This window comes from Mytilus trossulus, chromosome 5 (assembly GCF_036588685.1).
Source record: "Mytilus trossulus isolate FHL-02 chromosome 5, PNRI_Mtr1.1.1.hap1, whole genome shotgun sequence".
NCBI classification, from domain to species: domain Eukaryota; kingdom Metazoa; phylum Mollusca; class Bivalvia; order Mytilida; family Mytilidae; genus Mytilus; species Mytilus trossulus.
The window spans coordinates 70,747,788-70,768,202 of NC_086377.1; the positions used below are offsets into that span (position 1 = coordinate 70,747,788).

The 20,415-nt window shown below is 32.0% G+C and overlaps 1 protein-coding gene across 1 annotated transcript in view; it reads left to right on the forward strand.

Moving 5' to 3' along the window:
• Positions 1-220: 220 nt before the first annotated feature.
• The window catches only part of LOC134718264 (carboxypeptidase N subunit 2-like), a 33,401-nt gene continuing 13,206 nt past the window's right edge, over positions 221-20,415 (forward strand). Inside the window, exons 1-10 of the mRNA XM_063580757.1 lie at positions 221-323; positions 1,145-1,327; positions 3,219-3,290; positions 11,257-11,328; positions 13,176-13,247; positions 14,854-14,925; positions 16,814-16,885; positions 17,690-17,761; positions 19,454-19,519; positions 20,177-20,248. Of these exons, the coding sequence (XP_063436827.1) occupies positions 1,170-1,327; positions 3,219-3,290; positions 11,257-11,328; positions 13,176-13,247; positions 14,854-14,925; positions 16,814-16,885; positions 17,690-17,761; positions 19,454-19,519; positions 20,177-20,248 (728 nt within the window). The 5' untranslated portion in view covers positions 221-323; positions 1,145-1,169. The remainder of the gene's footprint in view (positions 324-1,144; positions 1,328-3,218; positions 3,291-11,256; positions 11,329-13,175; positions 13,248-14,853; positions 14,926-16,813; positions 16,886-17,689; positions 17,762-19,453; positions 19,520-20,176; positions 20,249-20,415) is intronic.

Below are 20,415 nucleotides of genomic sequence, written 5' to 3' on the forward strand. Positions count from 1 at the left end.
TGAAGAAAAGACGTATAAGTAAAACTAATTTTCTTATTAAAATTTTTCACACTCGGGTATAATTATAAAAAAACCATCAATATGAGAAAAAAGATCATATCTATTTTGAAAGAAAAACAAATTAATTCCTTGATTTTCCGACCGATAATTTTCATCTGTATACAAGGGATTTCACGCTTTGGATTTCATAGGACATGCGCAGGTATCAATAACCGCTGTATGTATACTTAGAAAGATTACACCTTGTGAAGTCCGTTAACAGTTTATAATTTCACCAGTTTCATAGATTTAGATACTGAAAAATTGCAGCACTTTCAAGTACGGTAAGATATTTGTTTGTTTCATATTATTTATTCTTCATATGTTATATCTGAATATATTCAAAGGGGTACCCAACACTTGGATTAAACTACATGAAATAATTTTCAAACAAAAATTGGCAAAATATTCGCTTAGATCTGTTGATAAAAACGTAAATAATAAATAAAACATACAATTTACTGGAATAATTTTTGGCTTTACAGTATAGCAGTTTTACACTCGCAAATTTCATATTTGAAAAACTTGATTATCTTTACTAATTGAAAGAGTAACTCTCTTATGTGTTTAATAACACATTGCAGAAAATATAGTCAGTCATATTTTAGCTAAGTTTCTTAATTGAAAGAACGAAACTTAGTAATTGGTTTATTATTTCAAAATAACTGCGAACAAAAGAGTTTATTGCAGTTCTTAATCTCAGTTCCTTTGAGACCAATTATGGTATTTCAATTATCAAATGTAAGCGGTAAAAAAAGTGATTTTTCTATGTTTTTTTTCTGTTTCAATTTACTCCTGCAATTTTGTATCCATTCTATAGCTATATTTTGTATTTACGACTCAATGTAAAATCTATATAACCATGTTGTTCAAATGTCCGCCCTTCGTAAACAACATTAAATAATATAAACACAATTAAAACAGTAAAGACTGACAAGAGAATAGTCAACTTTAAAAATAGTTTGTACTAATTAAATTTTGGATGTAACGCGTCTTCTTATTTTGTTATGAGCCCATAGACATGATTTAGTCATGTCAGCGAGACGTTTTTTCATGGTTTTCTACGGTTTAAAATTTTGTATTAATTTTGCTATTTTTCCTCCAGATCAATCAAATCAAATACAGACGTAATGATGATGCGTGTTCTGCCTGTGATGTTGTTGTTTATCTCTGTTGCTATGGTGATTGGCTGTCCAGAATTGTGTGAGTGTGTCGATTACAGGGTCCACTGTAATAAAACTGGGTTATCTACCATACCAGATGATTTACCGCCAACAACAAAAGTTCTGTAAGATTTTACTTATAGGCGTAGATTTAGTCAAAATGATTGTATTCTAAAGGATCCTGGAATAGTCCGGGATCTCCATGTGGTCTCCTGGAATAGTCCGGGATCTCCATGTGGTCTCCTGGAATAGTCCGGGATCTCCATGTGGTCTCCTGGAATAGTCCGGGATCTTCATGTGGTCTCCTGGAATAGTCCGGGATCTCCATGTGGTCTCCTGGAATAGTCCGGGATCTCCATGTGGTCTCCTGGAATAGTCCGGGATCTTCATGTGGTCTCCTGGAATAGTCCGGGATCTTCATGTGGTCTCCTGGAATAGTCCGGGATCTCCATCTGGTCTTGATGGGGATTTGTCAATTCTGTATTCTTTCTTTCCTTATGCCACTTTTCTCTATCGTTTATATATCAGCGGCTTATTATTCTCTATTTCTAATTTCCAGATCTGCGTGAGGGTTTGAATGGGGTTCTCTGTATTCTTTATATTTGAACACCCCATTATTCCATATTCTGTATTTATAGCCTTATCTGCCCTTATTTCCCATCACTCTATGCACACCCCAATCAGGCATCCTCCATAAATGAAATCAGGACGTTCACACTTCTATTTGAGATCTCCGCAATTCCATTTCGAGATAAATCAACCTGACGTATATATAAATATTTTGACTTAATTCGCGCCTCACATGTATGCACAAATAACTAACTTATTTATCGTACATTGTTTATAATATAATTATATTTCAGAGAAGGTTCAAGCAATTAGATGCAAACCGAGGCTAATACACGAAACCAAGGTTGATGTAACTTACACTAGACATGAATATTGGTTTTTTTAAGTCTAGTGTATAAATGTGTTTTATAGTTGTCTTTAAAAAAAAAATACATTAGCACCAATTTTATTACAAATATTATAGAAAAAAATCAAGGATCTTTTTACATTATGAAACTATGAAAAGAAAAGAAGAGGTTAGTAGGGAATTTAGTAAATGGCACAACATGGATAAAACCAGAGGATTCCGAATATCTAGAGAATATTCACATAGCCTGGGATCCAGCCCAATCTAGCTGCGCGTCGTAAGGTATACTGACAAGATTAGCCAGGACCCCAGGCTAATATTCACAAACAAGAGGAACGAACATCCTTAATTCATTTTCAAACTGAAAGCAGACTACTATATTCAAAGATGATAAAATTTTACATTTTCAATTTGATGAAATAAGATACAATATAAATAATCGAGAGGTTTAGAAAGTGACCTTGAGCGAGATCAGTATCACGCTAATTATTCTGTCCATCACCTGTTTATTTATCTGTAAATGTAAAATGAGACTTTTTACACATAAAAATAGCCTTAGGTTTTCTCATTATTACTTTTTTTTAGAACGGTGATAAGAAGGGTAAATTCAAAAAGTTAATGGACCTAAACAACTCACGGCTGATCTTACTTCTAGTAGCTCCGTAATATTAAAATCATTCTTTTAATAAATTAAGCCGCGTATAAACAGTTGAAATAGTGCCATTTTTTTTATTATACTGATCAAAGGTCAGATAGGGGAGGGGTCTTTAAAAATATCCATTTTTTGTATATTGCGAACACTTTTTTGGGAAACCAGTAAACTACTTTTTAGTTAAATACAGATAGATTTTATGTGTAACACGGTCAGCGGCAATCGTGTTGTACCGTGTGACATAAAAAAAATCTACGTGAGGTAAATGATAAATTGTATATGATATTGGTTTTTCAATATTACACACTATATAAATGCACAACCATTATAATCACTCGAGCAAAGCGCCGCTCATTTTAATGGTGTCTCGGTTTCCCGATTTGACACAATTTCCTGATTCAAGGTTGAATAATGCGTTTTGGGTTATTGTGATTTAACATTGTTTCAGGTCTGTTTCAAGCAATCAGATGACTAAGATAAACAGTAATGCACTCAACAATATGTCAAACCTACTTGTTTTGTAAGTATTTATGTGTTTTGGAAAGATCGAGTCTAAGTGTTTTGTAAATTTTTATGTGTTTTTAAAAAAGATAGAGTCTAAGTGTTTTGTAAGTATTTATGTGTTTTGGAAAGATCGAGTCTAAGAGTTTTGTAAGTATTTATGTGTTTTGAAAAGATCGAGTCTAAGTGTTTTGTAAATTTTTATGTGTTTTTAAAAAAGATCGAGTCTAAGTGTTTTGTAAGTATTTATGTGTTTTGGAAAGATCGAGTCTAAGAGTTTTGTAAGTATTTATGTGTTTTGGAAAGATCGAGTCTAAGTGTTTTGTAAGTATTTATGTGTTTTGTAAGTATTTATGTGTTTTGGAAAGATCGAGTCTAAGTGTTTTGTAAGTATTTATGTGTTTTGGAAAGATCGAGTATAAGTGTTTTGTAAGTATTTATGTGTTTTGGAAAGATCGAGTCTAAGTGTTTTGTAAATATTTATGTATTTTTTGGACAAGTTTATGTCCAGCCTTCTTGTTTTGTAAGTATTTGTTTTTTGGACAAGTCTATGTAAAACCTTCTTGTTTTGTAAGTATTCATGTTTTTGGACAAGTGTTTGTCAAGCCTACGGGTTTTTGTAAGTATTTATGTCTTTGAACAAGTTTATGTCAAGCCTTCTTGTTTTGTAAGTATTCCTGTTTTTGGACAAGTTTATGTCAGGCCTTCTTGTTTTGTAAGTATCCATGTTTTTGGACAAGTTTATGTCAGGCCTACGTGTTTTGTAGGTATCTATGTTTTTTTGACAACTTTATGTCAAGCCTACGTGATTTTTTTAAGTATTAATGGTTTTTTAGTAAATTTTATGTCAAGCATACCTGTTTTGTACGTATTTATGTTTTCTTCGATAAGTTTATGTTAACCCCACGTGTATTGTACGTATTTTTTTTCTTAGTTTATGTTTAGCCTACGTGTATTGTACGGCGCAGCTACATTAAGGACGCAATTTTGTAAATTTGACGAAAAAAGGGGGGTGAAAACGGAATTGTCAGAATCGGCTTAATGTCAAATATTTCATAGTCGTACATGGACAATAACGAAAGGCCGTCTGATTTCTCATCACTGAACATAAAAATATGACCCCGTGACCCTAACACTGTCACGTGACATGCCATTTTCATATGTTAAAACTGTCGTCTGTATTTGGCTCCAGCACAACCTTTTACCCTTCACCATTCTCATCCAAATTTTAACAATAGGTTAAGCAACTACCAGTGTCACTTAAAAGTGCTGGGGGTCAGAACAGTTTGTTAAACATGTTTATTTAGAATGATTTTACGTCTTTGAAGGTCAAATTCCGTGATTTTGTCATCTTTGCTTACCTCGTATGACTCTCAGAAACAAAATTGGAGAAACCCCCAGCAAGATTCATGATCGTATTTAAATTCTTAAAATAATTTTCCTCAGTTGGTGGCATTTGTTTGAGATTAAAAGGTTGTGCTAGGTCAAAATATTGAAAATTAAACGAAAATTCTATTGTCGGCAATATTTTAAAGCGCAACAAAGATAACGATTTTAAATCGGTACCGGGGAAAGCGAGGGTTGTTTCCGCGCTTAATGAGAGATGATATAATACGTTTTTTAAATATAAAAGCCGGTGTTTTTAAAATTTATAAGAATATTTACACTTTGTGTGAGTGAATAAAAGTACTCAAAATATATAAGATGTGTCCGTTTTTATTTATGGGACCTTATATTGATTAACTAAAAACGGCAAAGCTTTCAATCTACATGTATCTGCAATGATCATGTTAAATACAATTTTGTCAACATGTGACTTTTCATTTTAAAAGAACCTATAATCTTTAAACTTAACAAGATACATTTAAGTGTATACAATGTACCATGTATACTCTGATATATCTGAAAAAAAATTGCAAGCATAATATTCCAACAGAAATTAAGGAAGAAAAATTACTCTACATTTTGTAATGAACTTAGACAAATGTTAGACAAAAATAGATTTTACTTTTACAAACTTATGAGTTTTTAGTCTGTGATCTTACAAATCTAACAATGCAATAACAAAATCTCCAAATTTCAGTAGTAATATAACCCTTTTTGCAAGCCCATTTATACCAGTAATCAGTGTCAGATATGCAAGAATAAATTTACAGAAATTCTATTTGTTAAATTGTGACCGCAAAATCAACCATTGACATATTTGCAACATAAAAACACTAAACAAAATATAGAGATAAATATATCTTTAACATCTCTTTAATGTTATAGAATGAATTTTGCACCCATTAATTGTATATTTATTATTTTAAAATCTCATGGTAAGATTGTATTGCAAGAATTTACAATTAATTTATGAAATAATATTGTTACAAATTTATGCTATAAGCACGAATTTAACCATCTTTTAAATCATAATATATCTTTGATATATTGGTAAAGGGAATCAAAGCAATATGTTTTTTTAAGTTTGGATATAAAATAACTATCATGGTCCTATAATTTGGTTTAAATTAAAATGATATGAACTTACAAGTATCTCAATTGTTACAGTTAACTGTTACATATAAAAAAATAATGTACAAATATATTAAATTCAACATCTGTTACACTTACTTTTAAAATGCAAAAAGCGTGAGTGACCTAGGGATTATAGTGTTTTGTCATATTAAATAACGGTCCATAATTTTTTATTGTCAGCAATAAGAACAAATAATTTTCATTCCTCACACATATCTTCTTCGGTTTAATTTTAATTTTGAATGTATGATGCTTTCTACGATTGAATACATTTATTACAGTGCTTACAATGAATAACCGTGGTTTCCAAGTGATATAAAATTAATGCGTTGTTCGGTCATTTGTTGACTATTTTTCTCTATTTAAATTCCTCCATAAGATTTTTTTTTAGCTTTTGATCATAAACAACCTTCTGTCCAAGTTTCGTACAAATCCAGGATAGTTTAAGAAAGTTATTAAAATTTTAAACTTTAACCACAGAGTATTTGTAATGTTTACTAGAATAAAAACTCCATTTATAAGTAAAATAGGGATAATCAAGTTTCTTTTTTACAAAACTTTAACCGCAGAGTGAATATTTGTGGAAGCCGTTGTCAATGCAATGTAGAATCGTGATGTCTCCCTTCTATGACAAAAGTCGGTGACTCAACAAAAATGAGATGTGGTATGATTGCCACACATGATCAGACAGAAAATGAAGTGGCGATAAGCAATTATATGACTTCATACAGTCTTAAATAAGTTAGTGCTGATAATATAAGTAAAACAGCATATTCCAGATAGTAAAACTTACAAGTACATGGTCAGTATGGACTTCTTTTACATCAACAATTGAAATAGGCAATGACCCAAGGAACTTATCATTTCAGTTTCATTTTTTCATGCCTCATCTTCTTTATTGCTGCCATGTTCTTAATGATGAGATATTTTAACCTACCCAGCAACTGTTAAGTGCTACAATTTTAATGTAAATAGCACATAAACAGTTACCAGCCAGGTAATATGGCATAATGCCAAGAGTTACCCTGTCTGATCTTCTAGGAAGCTATATATACCCTGCCTGATCTTCTAGGAAGCTATATATAAAGTAAAAATAGCATGTGCCTGTTGAATAAAAAAGTTGACATCAGCAAACGCCATTAAATTACAAAACTAAATAACATAATGAATATAATCAAAAGTGGAAACAACTATATAATGCCTATATACCAGACCGTATGAGTTATTGGACTGTACGCGTACCGTTTGGACTGTATGCATACTTTTTTTAAATACTCATATGGTCGACCGTACGCGAACAGTCTGACTAGTATTAAGAAGTTAGTCAAGTTTATTGGATACAAATGCATATAACAGATCAAAATAACTTTACTCTCAAATTAATATAAAAGTTCAATTGTAATTGAAATAAGAAGTTTATATTCAAACTATTTAAAAAAAGTCACGCTTATTAAATCTGTTAATCTCATATATTTAGCATGTCGATCAGTAATTCATCTGACACTTGAATTATGGCCACTGAAATTGAAGTTATGGGAAGTAAATATAATGTGGGAGGGCAATTGTTTTATTATATTTAGCAACTTTACAAAAAGTGCAAATGCTTAGGATCATGCATGAACTGCAACATGTTAATATAAAAAAATATTACGTTACTTGTGGTAGCAAGTGTCACCTTGGGCGAGAGAACAAAAATAGCATTCAGATTTATAATTAATCAAATGTCTAATTTCAATTGCTCGCTTGTTCACTTTATCCATCTTATGGTAATAATTTCAACTTTTAAAACTAAAAATAAAGATTTTGATAAATCTTTAATTCAATTTAACCCAAATGCGGCGTAAAGCAACCAACAATCAATCAATCAATGATTTAAATACATGTATGGTCAGGTTCAAATACTCATGTGGTCTGGAACACCTATATGGTTTTATAGCTGACTATGAGGTATAGGCTTTGTTCATTGTTGAAGGCAGTAAAGTGACCTATAGCTGTTAATTTCTGTTACATTTGGTCTCTGTGGAGTGGTCTCAATGACAATCATATCACATCTTCTTTTTTGTATATAATATCTTGCTTAAATAACTATATCATTTTAGTAAGTTGGTAGTCATCCAGAACCGGCTTCAAATATATTATATTCAAGATGTACATGTACAAATGTATGTTGGTACAAATGTACGTACATGTACGATGAATGTATTTAACTCAAAGCTGACATGTCAACATAGCTGGCTAACTTAGCATACATTTGAATTTTAATATTTATTTCTCACTTGCCTACCTTTCTGGCATGCAATTTCTGGATATAGTAAAATTGTACCCAGTTTTAGTGAAAGGACTGAAGCTCTCACCGAGTCATTCTAATAGTGACATCATGCCATGACAATAAGAGATATGTCCATATTAAAAGTTATTTTAACATAGACGACGGGAAATGTTAATTAATGTTTATGTATATACAGTGTATCTGGCACATGACTTCTTTTCTGGCATATATGTGTCTATGTCATGTATGTACAGTATATTGAATTTTTGTATCCAGTATGAAATAAAACGCATTCAAAAATGATGATATGAAAAGCATTATGTCCATAGGGTATTATGTGATAATTATTACTCAAACTGACTATATATATATATATATATATATATATATGTTCCGGACCATACGAGTATGGTCATGACTATATGGGTATTATTAGTTACATAGTGTGCTACATGTAGTGACCTAATACGAAATATATGGGGTCAGTAAATTCCATATGGGGTGAGAGCGAGGCTCGACTCCCCATATTGAATTTACTGACCCCATATATACCGTATCACGTCACTAGCACACTAGTTAACGAATTTATCTTAGCGACTATCTTAACGTGTGAAATTTAGACTACTATCAAAATGAGCAAGTCTTCACTACTGTTAGCATTAAGAACCTTTTTCTGGCGATCCTACAAAGACAGATGCCAATATATATAATAACAACTTGTTAGGTTTAAATGCATTTCATGAATTTATTTCCATCTTAATCATCAATTTAGTAGCTGTTGAACCGTTAAGATTTTTTCTCAGTACCTTTTGTTTTTATAAAGCGACACTACTAACTATGTATGAAATAAGCCCCACCTCCCTTTTGCCTAATATAGAGTATTCAGGGACAAAACACCACTACTAACCATGTATGAAATAAGCCACGTCTCCCTACTAACCTGATATCAAATATACACAGTCTCCACGAGGACGCTTTTAACCGATCATATTCCTAGAAATGTATAGGAGGTAAGATAAATACTCATATGGTCCAACTGTACGCATATGATCTGGGTAATTAACACGTTTTCTAAACTCTTCGTAAGGTATGTCAGACCCTTCTAGTTGTCATGTCATTAAAATGGTAATTTTATTATATTTTTATAAGAATTTTTTTTAACTAAATAAAAAAAAAGCAGTTTCACACATTGAAGTTTACTGACTACTTGTAAGAACAATAAGAAGATCTCAAAAATCAATTGCACTTATTGTAAAATGAAGTTTTGTTATGTTGCGCATATCGGTGGTTAACAGGGCAGGGCGTCTGGTGATTTACCACGTTTATTGTGTAAAGTAGATGACATCACCGCCAAGGACCATAGTTTAAAGTTAATTTATAAATATTTTTTCTGTGAATATACTAGAAGTGTACTGCAGTCATGTTACGATATTGAAGATCTAGAGCCTCTTAAAGACACTGCAGACACATCGGTATGGCCCGAGACCTTGATATCACTGCACGCAGCTGCAAAGAATGCTAGTTTAATTGTCACTTACAAGCAAAACATGCACAAGATGTTAATAAAAAGATTCGTGCACAACCAAGACGTGCAAATGCAAAAAAGCTATAAGATATAAACGTGTGGAAGTAAATGCCATCCTAAACATACAAGCAAAAGTACAGTTAGAGATGAAAACTTATGTACATGTATCTCAAATTATCATTATCGTTAGAAACTACTGACTCAATATACTGTACAGCGTAGACGAAAGGCGTGTCTGGCGTACTAAATTATAATCCTGGTACCTTTGATAACTATTTTAAACATATGCTAACTAAACTAATCATTAAGTCTATTCCAATCGGTCATAGGAAAGTGCCAAAGTAAAAATAACAAGCATTGAAAGCGTGACATCACAATTCTTAATGGCAAGAACAACCAAGAGACGAGGATAATGTTGAGCTACGCCTATTAAACGATAACTTTTAGAATTTTTAGAGGAGCTTTAAGTTAATTGCTGCATATAGCTATCACAAAATGAATGACTGAAAGGACTTGACCACACATTCAGCAAGATGGTCTGCATAACTGCACCAATTCTGGTATAAATATATCACTTTCCTGGCTTGAAGACTATATGAACATGATAAGGGGGTATAATTTCACCATCTTGAAACAAATGTGCCCCCCCCCCCTTTTTGTGTAATATCTTCATTTGTAAAGTAAATGCATCAAACATTCATTAAAATCAACAAAAATGTGAAAACAATAGATTGGATCAGTGCAAATAACTTCTTTTAACCGAGAGAATGCATATATTAGGCTAGTTATACCCCCGACACTGTCGGAGGCACAACATCACAAGTCGGAGGCCTGAGATTTGCAGACTACTCCGTTTAAACGTACCGTTTCCATTTTTTGTGATGTTGTTGGGTTAATTCTTACTAAATATCTATCTAGATTAACACAAATTCCACATTTCTGTCCATATTTCCTATTTTTCGTCACATTACAGGTGCTCGAGAAAAATATTGATGCAAGCTTCTAAATGAAGCAGGTATTTTTTGATTGGCTAAATATTCGTAGAGGGCGGGGCTTAATACTCGACAGAAAATCGCCTAAATCATATAATTTATCCATGACTTTTTACAATTTTTCTATAATTACCCTGACTTGGACCATTCCGCATCCTAAGGCAACGATTGCTGCAACGCTGCTTCATCAAAAGATGGTAAACTGGACATTTTTTCTTCTCCATCATGGCGGCGTGTACAACGACGCATGAATATTTAATGAGATTGAACGGAGTTATCTGCCCTTGTCGAAAGTAGTGTGAAAACGGCCTTAATGTAGCTGCGGGGTTTTTTTTCTTTAATAAGTTTATTTTTAGCCTACGTGTACTATACGTATTTTTTGTGATTTTGTAATAAGTTTATGGTGAGCCTACGCGTTCGAATTTTGTGAGTATTTAATATGTAATTGGGCAAGTGTTTGTCAAGTTAATTATTTTGCAAGTATTTATGATTTTTAGACAAATTTAGATGAATAAAATTCAATTATTCATTTATTCGTCTTTCGTTTGTTCGTCTTTCGTTCGTTTGGTTTATTTATTCATTCATTCATTTATTAAATCATTTATTTGGTTACTCATTTTCTTGTTTATTCCTTGGCTCTTTATGTACACATTAATAAACATCCATGTTTATATTTCAGGGACTTGTCAGACAATTTGATCTCAGTTATAAATGGATCAATGTTCGAAGGCCTCAACAATTTATCGACACTGTATGTACTTTTATTTAATAATTGAATGATTCTTTTTGTAAATTTATTGGGATGTAAAAGCGCTGATCGTAAAAATATTTTGTATGGAGCACGAAGCGCTTCATTCTAAACATGTGCACACGGTTATCGCTTTTACAATTAAAAGCATCATTCAATACTCATAATAACAGTTTTAATGACCCTAGATTCAGGTCACGTGATTCAGGTCAGCCAATTAAAAGAACGTATTGTAACGAAACATATGTGTAATGTAATTATGTACTTTTATCAAAAACAATATTATACACCTATTGACTGTGTGTGAGGGTGATAGCAAGTTTGTTGTCCCTGAGATACCAACTATTGCTCGAGGCAAAGCGGAAAGCAATAGTTGGTATGCGAAAGGACAACAAACTTGCTATTACCCACACAACCAGTCATTAGGTGTTCTATTATACCAAACAACACAGTCATAAAGTGTTTTTATATACCAAATTAACTAATTTTCTTCTCAAAGTGTACATGTTCCTTTCTCGATTTTATATATCATCTGAAAGAAAAGAAAAAATATAACTTGACATGCACCAGATGAACTATACGTTTTTTATATTTCTTCTTGCATTTGTAAATATTTCATTAATTGGAATCAAGACTAGAAATACTTGTTATAAATTTTCCGTGCATATGATAAATACAAGTACACCAAACGCAAATTCACTTTTAGAATACGACAACCGAACCCATAGAAAAACTTTGAATAAGGTATTATATTTTAGATCTTTAAAAATGCGCGCGAAGATTTTCTCTCTTTTATTATGTCTTTTTGTAAGTGAAATTACAATCGACACACACAGATTTGACCGTTTACAATATTAGAGTTTGACGTTGCCAAGCAAAATAGGCAATGACATCATTACTGTCCAATGAAAAAGAAAGCATGAAAAAGTACGGGAAAGATGATTCTGAAAATATTAACCGGGGTAATAGTCTTTGAAACTATCGACTTGCAAATAGACTGTGGAATAAAATAGAACAACTATTTCATTATTTTTCTTATATAAAACATACTGAGGTATAATAACATCATTTATTACATAGATGCAGATTCAATATTTAATTATAGACTCACTAATTATAGAAAATAATTTAACAATTATATTTAGGAAGAAAAAGACTCTAACTTGTGTTTACCTCAACCAAATGTTACGTAACTCATACACAGTGCGTCTTACCACAAAACTCAGATGCAGTTTGAACGTGAATGGCGTCACTTTAGTTTTCAAGAGTTATGCCCCTTTATTTTCTTTCTACAAGAATGATAACACATCGTGAATTCTCGCGATATAAGCAAATGATTTATGTTTGGGGGTTTTTATTGATAAAAACATAAAATATCAATGCAAAACTGACCCTATTAAATAATTTAGTTTATGTTTGTAATGATAAAGGACTCTCCGTTTTGAATAGACCATTTTTTCTTATTAAGGACCTTTGCCTCCACCAGTCCGAATTAACAATTTTTCAGCATCTTATAGGTAAGACATCCTGGTACCAAGTCAAGTAAGAGCAACGTAAAGAAGTAAAATCCAAAATTCAATCGGAACAATTTTCAGAGGAAAATAAACTGCTTAACATTTTCTTTATACGACAAATCATTCAGAAGCAGTGAACTTTCACCTCGATTCACCGATTATATGTTTGAGTTTACTAATTTTGGTGGCTCTTACTTGACGGGGTTATAAGATGTCCTACCACAGATAAGGGAACCTGTTGAAAAATTATATAATTCGGAGTCAAAAGTCGATGTTATGAGAAAACTTCCGGTTTTGTTGTTGTTGTTATTTTACGATTTTGTGTATTTATTTCAGGAGGATGGATTCCAACAAATTGACGACTCTTGACGAATATACATTTATATCTTTGACTGAATTGGACTTTTTGTATGTAGTTTGTTTTTATATATAAAAAAGAAGATGTGGTATGATTGACAATGATACAACTCCCCACAAGAGACCAAACGACAAATACATGAACAGCTATAGGATGGCGTACGGCCTTCAACATTGCTCAAATCCGATACTGTGTAGTCAGTTATGAAAGCTTGCGAAATCACAAATGTTATACAATTTAAACGAGAACATTAAACGCCCCAATTTATGAACAAAAATAATGAACGAAAAACAAATATGTTGTATAACAAGAAGCGACTACCATTGAATTACAGGTTTGTGACAGACACATACATACCGAATGTGGCGGGGTTAAACATGTAAGCGAGATGTTAAGTTACATCAGAAAACCATGTCACAGTTCAATCTATGTAGCATATGTATTCAATGGTTTAAAATCTAGCTGTTTCACAGTATAGGTATAAATTAATTTATTTTATTTTTTGGGGGGTGGGGGTTGCTTTTAAAGAAAATGTTATTTGATTAGCGACACTAGAGTATACCACTGTTCAAAAGTTACAAATCGATTTAACCGAAGCAAGTCCGTGTCACAAACCAACTGAGGGTAGCACATCAACTATAAGAGGCAAAAAACACAGAATTATGGAACTGCTAAACAAACAAACGTCAACATGCATAGAAATGGACTGCCATATTCCTGACTTGGGACAGGACATTTTAAGAAAAAAATGTGGTTTGAACCTGGTTGTATGGCTAGCCAAACCTCCCTATGACATGGCAATGTTAAAATACCAATAAAAAGACAACCTTTCGTGACAAGAATACAGTTCAGATGAATGCAAGACTAAGGACAGAAGAAGACAGAGAAATATGTAAATAAATAATATAAAAGTACATTTCAACATGTAAACCACAAATTAACATCGAACACTTAATATTAATTTACGACAGAACACAGATACGGCACAGCACAATATATATAGGAACTGTTCGTCACACAAATGTACTAGCTAGAACACAGATACGGCACAGCACAATATATATAGGAACTGTTCGTCACACAAATGTACTAGCTAGAACACAGATACGGCACAGCACAATATATATAGGAACTGTTCGTCACACAAATGTACTAGCTAGAACACAGATACGGCACAGCACAATATATATAGGAACTGTTCGTCACACAAATGTACTAGCTAGAACACAGATACGGCACAGCACAATATATATAGGAACTGTTCGTCACACAAATGTACTAGCTAGAACACAGATACGGCACAGCACAATATATATATGAACTGTTCGTCACACAAATGTACTAGCTAGAACACAGATACGGCACAGCACAATATATATAGGAACTGTTCGTCACACAAATGTACTAGCTAGAACACAGATACGGCACAGCACAATATATATAGGAACTGTTCGTCACACAAATGTACTAGCTAGAACACAGATACGGCACAGCACAATATATATAGGAACTGTTCGTCACACAAATGTACTAGCTAGAACACAGATACGTCACAGCACAATATATATATGAACTGTTCGTCACACAAATGTACTAGCTAGTTATCTATGCTACTGGTAAGTTATTGTATAATCATGACTTGTTTTTAAATTTTAGGCGCCTTGATAAGAACGAGCTGTCAGAAATTAGTCCTTCTGCGTTTAAGAATCTCTCAAGTCTGAGAACATTGTAAGATATTTATGGCGTGTCTTTCATATGTTTTAGGAAATTATTGCATACTTAGATATGATTCGTTGAAAGTTAACGATTTATAGTCACAGAAAACTGAACTGTATTTTTCATGAGTATATGGAATAACTAGACTTATCATGAGTATATAAAATAACTAGACTTCTCATGAGTATATAAAATAACTGTTCTTCCATCAAGATTATAATATGACTTCTTATGGCGATATAAAAATGTAGAAAAATCATTTCTGCAGTGACGTTCTGGATTGCAATGAATAAACTCGAGGTATTACTGCTAAATATTTAGTTTACTAAATTCTTACATAGATACTAAGATTGGATTGAAAGTTTGGCTGCACATGTAATTTTTTTTAATAACAAAACCTAACTAAATTATTTACGATTATGGTGTTTACACAGCTCGTAAATTTGTTCAATCAGATTCTTTAAATATAGATTCTTACATTGATACGAGTGGATTATCGGATTTATCCAATCGAGATAGTTTTAAAATAATCAATTTTAAAGTCCGAGCCTTCGAGGACTTTAAAATTTATAATTTTACTATCGAGATTGTATAAATCCGATAATCCACGAGTAACTATGTAAGAATCTGTTTCTCTAATGATTTAAAAATAATTATTATTTTTTTGTTCAACGAAAATCCCCTTTGAGAGCCTTCAACATTCCTCACAGTTGTCAATTTCATTAATACCTGTTGGCATATTTTGATTTATTCAATTATGACCCACAACTCATCCAATCATATTCTGCGATCATCAGTAACCACAATGAGTGCAGAAAGGTATAAATTGGCAAATAATTAGAGAAATACTAGTAAACTTAGAAGAATACCAATTAAAACTGTACATTTTTAATACAATTTTTATCAGTATACAATATATAAATTTCGTTATCAATTAATTAAAACCTAACAAATTATATTGTTATACACATATGTAGATTTACGGTCCTATAATGGATCGATACCTATGTTTTGGCATAGCTGCATATAGCTGCAAATACTTCATATCTGTTCTTTGTGTATTTTGTATTTGTTCTTTTTAAATAACATTTTGTCTAAATCTGGAAAGAAAAAAAAAAGAAAAAAAAATTCCATGTCAATTTACACAAGACTATTGTCAAAATGGTGTCAATTAAATTTGCTTTGATAGTCTTTTGTGCTTATATCCGTGTAAAATGTATTTGATATTCACGGAACAGAACATTGGGTGCTTACATCCTTGTATAATGTGTACATTATTGTTAATGGGACGGCTTACGCTTGTCTCCGGATGAAGGATTTTCTAACTATGTTGAAGGTTCATTTATGTCATTGGTATGTTTTCTGCTCCTTAGAGACATTCTTCGTTTATATTCTCTATGGTGACGATATATATAAGTGGTATGTATATCTCTGTTTCAAATTATTTTAATTTGTTCTACTTGTGTCAGTTATTACAAAAATCCCAATCCTGCTGTAAAACTCAAAGTCTCCTTAAATAACATAAACGGATCCATTTGTTTCTGCACCAGATGCGCATTAGTCTTTTCAGTGAAGGTCGCGGCCATAATATTTGAAAATCCAAAGCTTATTTTGACAATAATCCAGTTAATACAGTCCCTTCCCATAATCGATCTATCTTATATGGGCCTCATTTTGATTGTACCAAAAACTTTTAAAAAAAAGTCTGGGCTTGAAGTCACAAAACTTGCTCAGTGCTTGGAGCAAAAAAGTATGCTCGAAACATGAAATCCAACATTTGATTGGTTGATTTTCAAGTAAGAGTACAAAAAACTTATTCGAAAACTTTATGACTTTGGGGCCTGGATTACAAAACTATAAATTTGGTAATTTTGATTAATTTATTTTTTGTATATTTCAGGCGAATTGATTACAACATGTGGACAACAATTGGCGATTTCACTTTTGAGTCTCTGACCGCATTAGAGATTTTGTAAGTTTGCTCTATAAAACTGCATTAGATATTTAATTAGTGTCCCTACATAATTGCTGTGTAAGTTATCAGTATCATAAGAACATCAAAACATATTTTGGAAAAAATCAGTTTAAAAGGATATTTTGTATAAAAGATGAAATGCATGCAAATAACATAATCTTCATACAGAAGGTAACATACAATCACAAACCAATGGCTGAAAGGACATGAGTAATGAAAACATTGCGAATAAACAATTAAAGCAGTATCATTACTTCTTTACTGCAATAACAAAAACATGACTTTATGACATACAACAACTTCATACAAGTGGTTTGGCTCGGGACAATTTGGCAGTATTAAACATTTTGTTTATGAGATCTTTACTCTCACTTTTTTTAGAATCTGCTATATGTTGTTGACATATGTTCTTTACTATGTTGACTCTTCATATATTGTATTAACTCTTCATATATTGTCATGACAAATTTTATATAGTGCTGAGCGATCTAGACCAATCAGCAACATCTTTTGTTTTAATTGTGGAGTGTTTTTCTCTTTGATAATGTGTGTTAGCTTTTTTGTTTATGTTTGAGTTGGTCCGGCAGAAGAAGTTAACATAAAAAAGACAACAAAGATGTTGTTTTAGTTTCTACTCTGTTTGTGTATTGTCCATTTTAAAGTAGTTCTAAACAATGCTCCGGAACGGTTGTTATAGAAACTGATATACTGATATATATTTTTAATCAAATTATTATTATTATTGTTCTCAGTTAAAACTATTCATAAATGTGTTTCTTCTTCTTCTTTTTTATGTAACAGACGACTAGACAACAATCGACTTACCAGAATTGCTGAAACTGCCTTTAATGATCTATCAAGTTTGAGAATCTTGTAAGATTATAACTCTATTTTTCAATTGATCTTGATTGTTCTAATACAATATTATTTAAAAGGACGTAAATATAATCAGTTTCTTTTGATTCACAAAATAAATGTGTGTATTGCTTCCAATTATGTATATTAAGACATAAGCAATAAATAAACTCATCCTATATACCAGGATTACAACTTTATATATACTCCAGACGTCTACAAAAGACTCATCAGTGCCGCTCGAATCAAAAAGATATGTGTATGCCTTTATGCATCATCTCAATACATGAATAAAATCATCAAAGATACCGGGACTAAATTGTATATATACGCCAGACGGGCGTTTCGTCTACAAAAGACTCATCAGTGACGCTCGAATCCAAAAAAGTTAAAAAGGCCAAATAAAGTACACAAATAAACTCATCATAGATACAAGGATTAATATTGTATTTATAAGAGACTTATCGTGCAGTGACGCTAGAATGAAAAAGGGAAAAGTCCAAATAAAGTTCGAAGTTAAATTGATAGTACTTGAAGACCCAAATTTTCAAAGGGTTTCCGAATACAGCTAAGGTAGTCCACTCCTGTGGTAGAAAATAAAAATATTTGTTTTTAAATTCAATGGGTTTTTTAAACAGTTAATTTCAAATTATAACCATATCAATGATAATCCATATCAACACACAAGAGCTGACTAGGTTGATAATACTATTGTGGTTAACATTGTAATATTGTCTAATTAATCTGTACCGAGTCAGTAATATTTCAGATGTTAGCCATTTGTTTGATGTATTTGAGCTTTTAATTTTGCCATTTGCTTAGGGACTTAGATTTCCGTTTAGAATTATCCTCGAAGTTTGTTTTTGTTATTTTACTTTTTAATAGTTTCTTTTGCGTAATGATGTGTTATGTTTTTAAAAGCAATTGTTATTCTGGTAATCGGACAAGATTCTCTACAAATACATTTCATTGAAATTTGATTGTTAATTCTGATGAAAATACAATTTCTTTGAGAAGTCCTCCTGATTCTGTATAAATGCCTCAGTCACGGCAGATTAATTTTGTACAAAACACAATTAAAATAGTGTAGCCAACATTAAGAAAAAAATATATTAAACACCGACCGATATTCTCCACAAACAATTAAGACAATACCAACAATTGAATCAAGACATCTTGCAATATTGGGACGCTAGATATCTTTTGCGATAAGTAGCCAATAGTTATTTATAATCACGAGTATATATATATATATATATGATGTAAATTATCCAAGCTTTTGTGAAACGCTGAAATATTTTTGTGGCAAAATATATGACAAATTTGTGATCATTTGAATAATTACGAGAGAGAAAAAAATCAGAAGTTTGACACGGAAAACACGAAAAACAAAGACACACATGGAGACTTATAAAAAATGTGAAATTACAAAAATACTGAACTTAGAGGAAAATAAATTCGGAAAATCCATAATCACATGGCAAAATCAAACAACAAAACGCATAAAAAACGAATGGACAAGCACTTTCATAGTCAAATATATTAGTCAACATTACAATTTATCATGATCAAACATGTCCAATATACATTTAGTTTTTGTTGAGCTCTTATTTTGTAATGTTAAATTCATATTGGATAAATTTTGCGAATTATACAGTTAAGGAATTAACTAAACCAATACATGCACATCTATAGATTTTTCTGTTGTAGACGGTTCGATAACAACTTTCTTACTTCAACCAGTGGCCTTCAAAATTGTACAGCATTGCAAGTACTGTATGTATCTAATACTTTCATATTAACATTAACATCAAGTCTATGCTGTGTACAATTAGCTAGGGATTTTTTTTATGGCGGCCAAATGCTAATGATTATCAAATTAGCATATTGTATCTGGCTGTTTTGCTCATCAATGTGACATTAAGCTAGCTTGTAAACCAAGTTATATTACCACATCTTCCTATATCTATTATATTACTGCAATCACTAGATATTCAACACTTACGTTATGAGTTCGAACTCTGATCATGCGGGTGCAATCGACTTCAATCTGAAATTACTAGGATTGTCGATTTTCCAATCGAAGGTCGGTGGTTTTCTCCGCATACTGCCTCTTCATTTACCCGTAAAAAATGACCGTTATAAAATAAAGTGGCGCTTAAGAGTAGCTTTAAACACCAACGATCAATCAGTCAATCAATCTTATTTAAATAAAAAAATTGATGATTGTTATTGTATCCATGCATAGCTGGAAACATTTATCCTATCAACTCATCCGGTCTCGATCCTTCTGAGGTACTAACGATAACATGAGTTTAAATTGTTACCTTGGTTAAAGTGCTAACTAACTTACAAAAGTTGCCTCGATAGTCAAGTAGTCTAAGTAGTCCAACGAATGTATTGTTGCCTTTAATGATATTTATCCAATTACAGCTGTTTGAATGGTAACAGATTGACAGTCATTGACCAGTTTGCCTTCAAGAATTGTGTTAATCTGGAAACACTGTAAGTTTTGTAGTAGTACAAAGTAAAATCACAAAAATACTGAACTCAGAGGAAAATCAATTTGGAAAGTCCATAATCACATGGCAAAATCAAAAAACAAAACGCATCAAAAACGAATGGACAAGAACTGTCATATTCCTGACTTGGTACAGGCATTTTCAAATGTA